Source organism: Xenopus laevis, chromosome 3S (genome assembly GCF_017654675.1).
Source record: "Xenopus laevis strain J_2021 chromosome 3S, Xenopus_laevis_v10.1, whole genome shotgun sequence".
NCBI classification, from domain to species: domain Eukaryota; kingdom Metazoa; phylum Chordata; class Amphibia; order Anura; family Pipidae; genus Xenopus; species Xenopus laevis.
Window position 1 is genome coordinate 34764966 of NC_054376.1, and position 8105 is coordinate 34773070.

The window sequence follows — 8105 nt, forward strand, 5'->3', positions numbered from 1 at the left end:
TTCGCGCTTCCTGAATGCAGGTCCGACTGTAAGAGCTCATTAGTGTCACAAGACCTCAGCAACAGAAGCAGACTGTGAGGTCGGATCCATCAAACTCTTCATGCCAATTAAGATTCTTTTTTTTTTTTCGTTTTTCATTGCACAATTTTTTTGACAAAGAGATTACAAAACTGGGTGGTTGCGGGGGGTTACCAGTGCCTTCATCTTTCCTCTCTTTATATTTTGACTAAATTCTCTTCATCTGGCAAATGGAGATATGTAGCTCTGCAGCTGCTACACTCGATGGACCAGTATGGGGCCTGTAACCCTCTAAGTGAGCCTCTGGGGTTTCTACTGAAAACAGAACAGCATTTGTACCATCGCTGTCTGCACAAAGGCATGGTGTTTCCATCGGTCGCTGGGCACAACCATTCAGGAACACCTCAGTGGGTGCTAATGTGGATTTATGATGAGATAGGTCTCTCAGGCTTTTTATGCCTTTGATGAGAGAAGTCGTTAGGCAGCAGGGCTTTTAGGAGTTGTGCTGTGTTAGAGCTTTGCCTCTAGTGTGCACTGTGGATATAAAGTGCTGACATTTCTGCAGGGCTGTACAAGAAGGGCAATAAAAACATCAGTGTGACATGCAGAGAAATGATTGAGCACCGGGTGCCGAGCGCTTCCCATCTACATATCCCTGCACTTGTAATTTTTAACTTGTACCTTGCCTGTCCATCACCCTAAATCACTCTAGCAGTTCGTCCATCAGCCACCCAGATGGGAAGAGGGTCGGATACAGGTCAAGCAGCAAGAAGGGCCAGTCAGGGGCCAAACTCTTTGTACCTGAATTAAAGGAAAGTTAAGAAAAGGCAGAATTTGTAGGGCAAACACCAGGGTGTCATTAGGAGGGCGCAGTCGCTGCATAAAAGCAAAATTTAGAAGAAAGAAAATAACTGCGTGTAAGAGCTTCATAACTGTTATGGGCAGAGGACAGAGGTGGGAATATGAAGCTATAGAAAAATAATAACGGGATGCTAAAGTCTAAAAGGCCTGTCCAAAAGGGACCATCATTTCTGGGATAAAGGGTATGAAGCCCGGAATACCATGGGGTCTGTATGCCTATTTTTTTACATGATTTTTGAGTTATGGGATCATTTTTGCGGTTTTGGGAATATAAAGCTGACAGGGATAAGTGGCAGGGTTATTTGGGGGTGTACATTTTGAATTAACATCAAATTACCCGCCTGATTAATAAGGCTAAACCCACAATTAAATACGTTGCTTAGCGCTTTTAATACTTTGTATCATGATTTAACAGTGTTAGCAGGATGGGTATTCGTCATATCCCCAACAACATAGGCCCCTTGTGCTATTCTGCCTCTCCCTCAAATGGCAACAAGGCCAGAACTAAAGATGGCCATATACACACAGATATTATCGTACAAAAAATTTTTTCATACAATATTTGGTGCGTGTATGGCAGGAGACGAGCCGACCAATATGGGCAGAAGGCTAAGGGCTTCCACACACATGCAGATCTTTGCCGTGTTTTCGGGGTGCTTTTTAAAAAAAGCTGACTGCCGCGTAAATATGATGTACGCTAAATGTGCCATTACCTAAGCTTAAACCGCTAAGCGTATCTACGCAGCGGTTGGCTCTTTTAAAAACCGCAGGGCGAACCACGCTGAAAACGCGATTAAGATCCTCATGTGTGTTCAAGCCCTTAGATATCGGTCGGCTCGTCGATCGGGCTGGTTGTAAAATTTTGATGGCACCCGAACATCGTGAAGGGGAGGATAACGTGGATGGGAAGAGAGACACTGATATGGGCATATTCAAGCTGTGCACATGTACATATACGCGCAGGCACAAGCAGACAGGACATGAAAGGGAGGAGAGGTGGAAGGGGAGGAGGACACGGACAGAGAGGGGGAGGTATACGGGGGGCAGAATGGAGAGGGCCTAGGGGCGCCCCGTTTGTAAATCCGGGCCTGCAACCTCTATTCTCCTAGTTTATTTTCTTTACATACTATAATGCTATTATCTGTTAATCCTAGGGATGCACCGAATCCACTATTTTGGATTCGGCCGAACCCCCTTCACGAAGGATTTGGCCGAATACCGAACCAAATCCTAATTTGGATATCCAAATTAGAGGTGGGAAGGGGAAAACATTTTTTACTTCCTTGTTTTGTGACAAAGTCACACGATTTCCCTCCCGCCCCTAATTTGAATATGTAAATTAGGACTCCGATTCGGCCAAACCGAATCCTGGATTTGGTGCATCTCTAGTTAATCCATCTATTAAGCCACTTAGTTCTCCTAGAATAGGGAATGGCCATGAAATAGGCCAAATGTTTAGCAGAATGAGGGCCACTGACACCTGGACTTTTCCTGGTATCCCGGTGGGCCAGTCCGACACTGGAAACGTCAGTGGCATTTGCCCGGGGGTAACACTTGGGCTTGGGGGTCTATGTAGGGTAAGGGGGTTCTTTAACGTTTGGGTTGAATTCTCCTTTAAGGGGTACCTACCTAGGGCGCAACCATTGTGTGTAAAGGGGTAATACAACTTCAGAAATATTTTTATGACTCATATCTAATGAACTAACAGTTCTGTTCTCTTCCCTTCCGTGGTGTTTATGTAAGTGTGTGTGTGGGGGGGGAATAGGGACGTGTAGGGTGGGTGCCAAAAGGGCCCCGTGTAATTCCGTTCAATGTCTCTCTCTACCCTGTCCTACGAATACCATAAGCCGAAGCAGTGAGCAGTAGGGTGACATGAGCACGATGCTCGCTGGATATTGAAGCGTAAAGTGCTGCTGTCCTACAGTGACACAAGTACCGACGCCCATGTGATCCCTGTCAGCGCTTGTACAACGCTCAGCACAGCGGCTTTTCTTTGTGCAGCGCAGGCAACGCCCCCTAGCGGCCACAGCTCCTATACGCACGCACGCACGCACGCAGCGACCCTTCTGTACAGCGTGTACGTTACTGAGGAAAGAACTTGCGTGTATTGTATCTGTATATATGTATATATGTGTAATGCGGCGGGTATCTGCGCAACAGAGGCTAAACATAGGAATCTGAGGGTGCGACCAACTGAGCAGAAATCACACAGGGAGCTCTCTTAGTGTTTTCGCCTCCCGCTGCGTGTGACAGTCCGTGCATGAATGCTGGGACTTATAGTAGCTCAATAGCCGCAATTCAACGTTGAAGCTACGAATGAATAAAAAAAAAACTCGTACCCGCACCCCTACTGCTGCCGTATGTCAGCCCTCATCATGTGATCCGTCCCTGCCATGAACTGGTTAAATTGGCTCGCTCGACCACGCCCCCTTTTCTCCGCCCCCGGCGTGCGATTGGTTGGCCGCGCCAAAGCCTTTGAAGCTGGTGTTATCGCGGACTGGGCGAGGGTGTAGCGGGCAGAGCTTTGCAGGCAGCTGGAGGGAAGGGAGCATAAGGGGAATCTCCGCGCCCTGGTCGATCCCTCCTCCAAATGAACTGTTCTCCCCCTGGATCTTGCACAGACACAGAGCGACAGAGAAGCGGCACCCCGGCGACCCCCTGCGCCACTCTCGCACCCACTCACCCCCTGCGCCAGGCAAACCGACTGCCCATCCGGCTGATCAAAATGCTGACGGCGCACACAGGACACTTGCTGCACCCGGAGTACCTGCAGCCCCTCTCCTCCACCCCCATCAGCCCCATAGAGGTAAGAGCAGCTCTTTATTGCCCCCGTCACATTGCGCTGGGGCATCTCGCGTGGGTGTGCAGGGGATTCATTCTCGCGTGGATGTGGATGTAAACCGGAGAGACGTGTCCCTAGAAAAGTGTCTGATCCCTGACACTGAGCTTGGAGACAAGGGAGGGGGTCGGAGACGCCTTGGGAAACCAGAGCGATTCTTCTGCTCCCTATTCCCCTTCTTTCATCTCACAAACTTGTACAGTATTTATTAATCATTCCCACCCTGTTTATTATCTCTGATATCATTTGCTGGCTCTCACCTCTATCCCTACTTTTATTTATTTTTCCAATCACAAGGTTCTATAGGAGCTCCTTTAAAGGCTCAGTTCTTTTTGTTTTTTTTGTACTGGAAATGAAAGTCTTGTTGGAGGTGTAGGTACTGCCATACTGTTTGCCCCCTTGGAAATACGAGGCGTTTTATCGAATGCTTTACATGTTGTGTCCACAGTTACAGTTGTCCCTTGAACTAGGTTTTCGGTTCATCGGCTGTTGTGGATCTGCACCTTTCAGCAGCCCCAGTAGCAGCAGGGAGTTGTAGTTTAGCAAGAGCCAGAGGGCCACAGTTTGGCAATTTTCGGTGCACCCATCCCCTGTTGTTTTTTTCCATGATATTTTATTGTTGACTATCATACAACCCCAGTAGCAGCAGTGAGTTATAGTTTAGCAAGAGCCAGAGGGCCACAGTTCATCTATCCTCGTTGGACCCATTTCCTTTCTCTCCAGTCCTGTCGTCGTTTTCCGCAAGATTTATTGTTGGCTCTTATACAACCCCAGTAGCAATAGTGAGTTGTAGTTTAGCAAGAGCCAGAGGGCCGCAATTTGACTTTTCTTAATGCACCCATTCCCTTTCTTTCCAGTCCTGTCGTTGTTTTCCGTGAGATTTATTGTTGGCTCTTGTACAACCCCAGTAGCAGCAGTGAGTTGTAGTCAAGCAAGAACCAGAGGGCCACAGTTCATCTATCCTCGGTGCACCCATTCCCTATCTCTCCGGTCCTGTCTTTTTTTCCATGACATTTATTGTTGGCTCTCCTACATCCCCAGTAGCCGCAGTGAGTTGTAGTTAAGCAAGAGCCTGAGGGCCACAGTTAGACTATCCTCGGTGCACCCATTCCCTATCTCTCCGGTCCTGACGTCTTTTCCCGTGAGATTTACTGTTGCCTCTCATACCGTCTGATGTTACAGGGTTGTAACGGAGAAAAAAGATCAATATCTCTGCTTGTTTTAAAGGATCACTCTGAAGTTTTATAGTGCGGATTTTATAGGCAGATAAAAGCCTGAGACTTTTTTTTTTTCTTAAGGAGCCTCCGCTCCCCGGCTTGTGCGATTTTATTTATTATTTTAATCGAATGACTCCCTGGGCAATTAGATGTGATGACATTGCATCGGAGAATTCTAGCTGAGCACAATTTTAATGCCTTTTTGCTTTTAAAATGGGTCACCCGAGCATTTCCTGCTGTCCCCCTGCACCCCCACCCGCCGTTCCCTTAAATTTAATTATATTATGATCTCAATGTATTTCCTAATGTATTTTTTCCCCCAATTTCTTCTCCTTGTCTCCCTCCCACCCTTCCACACTCCCTCCCACAACCTCCCCCCCTTCCTTTTCCCTCCAGTCAACTCCAGAGCTCATGTCATTAATCATCTGGTGGCAGGCCCTAATGATAAAGTTTCACTAGATTTATGGCTTGGAAATAAAAGCAGTGTTCTCGTGAATAGGAGCAAAGGAAAAAAAAAAAACAACTAGAGGTTTAATCAATAAAGTTCCTTTTATCAGGCTCGTTTGTCAGATATTGTCACTGCAAATCTCAATTAATTGTCCCGAGGGTATCGCTACTTTATGGCTCACGGACAGAAGCTAACAGATCCCAAAGCAGAAAGCTTTTATAGGGTTTTTTTTTAATTTGCCGAAATAAAATATAATATGGAAATGTATATAGCACATATGGTAGTTCCTTTTAAAGCCATGAATTTTTGATTTAATTCTAGTGTCACAAGGGTTGATGTTGGGGACTTTTTTTGAGATATTTCATATTGCCGCTTTCTAACAAGAGTCTTTGCCTGTTTCTTCTTTCTCCAGCTGGATGCCAAGAAAAGCCCACTAGCTCTGCTGGCCCAGACCTGCTCACAGATAGGGAAGCCGGACCCCCCTCCGTCCTCTAAGCTGAATTCTGTGACCTCCAGCGAAAAGGAGAGTGGGCGCTCCTCTTCTTTGAAACTGGGAGAGTCTCCTTTGGAGGATAAGTCTAGCTTCAAACCGTACGCAAAGGGTGGGGAGACCAGGAAGGAAAGCGGATCATCTGCTGGTGGCGCTGCAGATAAGGCTGGATTTAGGGTGCCCAGTGGTTCTTGTCAGCCTTTTCCTCATGCCCCATCTCCGTCCTCAAGGGTGAGCTCTCCTGGACAGCACTGTGAGTCTAAAAATAACGAGAGCCAAGAGAAGAAAGAGCCTGAGGTAAACAAATCCAGCTTGGAGACCTCTCAAGCCAACCCTACTCTGACCAGGGCCAGTATTAGTAACTCCAGTGCCGAGTCCAGCCAAAGCGGGGATGTTGCCCCTAGCAGCAAATCTGACCCTCCGTCACTTGGATCAGGCCACGTGGCCCCTATTTCTCCTTACAAACCTGGACATTCTGTCTTTCCTCTTCCACCATCTGGCATTGGATATCACGGATCCATCGTGGGGGCTTATGCAGGATACCCATCCCAATATGTCCCTGGGCTGGATCACACCAAATCAAGCCTTGTTGGAAATCAGCTGCCTGGGACTCTAGGTTTACCGGGTAAACCTCCCAGCTCCAGCCCTCTGACTGGGGCTTCACCTCCTTCATTCATGCAAGGATTGTGCAGGGACCCATACTGCTTGAGCTACCACAATGCTTCCCATCTCGGCTCGAGCAGCTGTTCCACTTGTGTACATGACCCATCTGCCTTGAAATCTGGATACCCTTTAGTCTACCCCAGTCACCCCCTCCATTCAGTGCACACCACCTTGTCTTCCAGCGTCACTCCATCACTGTCTGGTCATCCTTTATACACCTACGGCTTTATGCTCCAAAATGACCCAGTCCCCCACATATGCAACTGGGTGTCTGCAAGTGGACCTTGTGACAAAAGGTTTGCCACCTCAGAGGAACTTCTTGCTCACCTAAGGACCCATACAGCTTTGCCTGGAGCTGACAAACTTTTGGCTGGGTACCCTACTGGTTTGGGTTCTGCTGCTTCCTGTCACCTACACCTTCCTCCTACTGGGCCTGGAAGCCCTAACACATTGCCAGGGTCTCTATCTTTACGGAGTCCACATACTTTTGGACTAAGTAGGTACCATCCATATGGAAAGGGTCACCTGACGGCACCAAATGGCCTCCCGGTGCCCTCATTACCAGCAGGATCCTACTACTCCCCATACGCATTATATGGACAGAGGTTAACATCAGCTTCAGCGCTAGGATACCAGTAAATACAACTCCCAAACTCATAGACTGTATATTTATTTACTGTATGTTAGCTTCAAGCTGGGAATATTAAGTGCATTATTTACAAGTACAATTCAATGGTATGCAAATATTTTGTGGCCCTACTCCCCATAAAACCCCCTCTTTCATTATCTGTCTGTCTTCCACGACAACCTTATTTTTCTGTCTTTTGTTTTCCCTTTTTTCAAGTTTTTTTTTCTTTGTTTGCATGATACTCACTATTTTTTTTTTCCAGTCCTAACATTTCTTTTTCCCATTTTTGCGGGGGAGAAACAAAATTTCAAAAGAACTCAACCTCCTTTTTGATTTGTACAGTTCTTAAAAAAAAGTGTATTTTTATGTAATGTATTTTCGGCATGGTGGGATTGGGAGGGTGCAGAGAAAGGAGGAAACAAAACACCTTTTTTTGTTCTTTTTTTTTTTTGGTGGATGTCCAAAAAAATGGCGAATCTTATTTTGTTAATAAATGAAAACTAAACTATTCACTCTGTGTTCTTTTAAATTACATACACAATTTAATTTCCCTTTATTGCTTTCTTAAATATTTTAAAATTGGTTAACCTGCTAATATTACATTGGAAAAAAAAATAAACGAAATGCCAAAGCATTAAATAGTACAATATCTGGAATGTATTGACTATAATAAAAAATGTTTTTCTCGCTATTAAAATAGTTCCAGATTGTTTATGATTTTAATATCCAAAGTAGTTCCGAATATTGTCATGTGGTAACAGGCCACCATCTGCTGGTTCTTCAGCAGCATTGCACATCTAGAGACCTTTCCGTTTTTTTGGATATAGCAGCGGTGGTCTCCTATGGAGTATCAGAGTTTGTCTGTTTCACAGAGTGTTTATATTAATATAGCGGTACAGGCATGGGACCTGTTATCCAGAATGCTCGGGACCTGGGGTTTT

General features: G+C 46.1%; 1 protein-coding gene across 1 annotated transcript; it reads left to right on the forward strand.

Moving 5' to 3' along the window:
- Window positions 1-3423: 3423 nt before the first annotated feature.
- znf703.S (zinc finger protein 703 S homeolog) lies at window positions 3424-7672 on the forward strand. Its single transcript, NM_001090979.1, is given in 2 exon segments — window positions 3424-3685; window positions 5796-7672. Coding segments are annotated over 2 exon segments (1596 nt in total). The 5' UTR covers window positions 3424-3469; the 3' UTR covers window positions 7176-7672.
- Window positions 7673-8105: the final 433 nt, after the last annotated feature.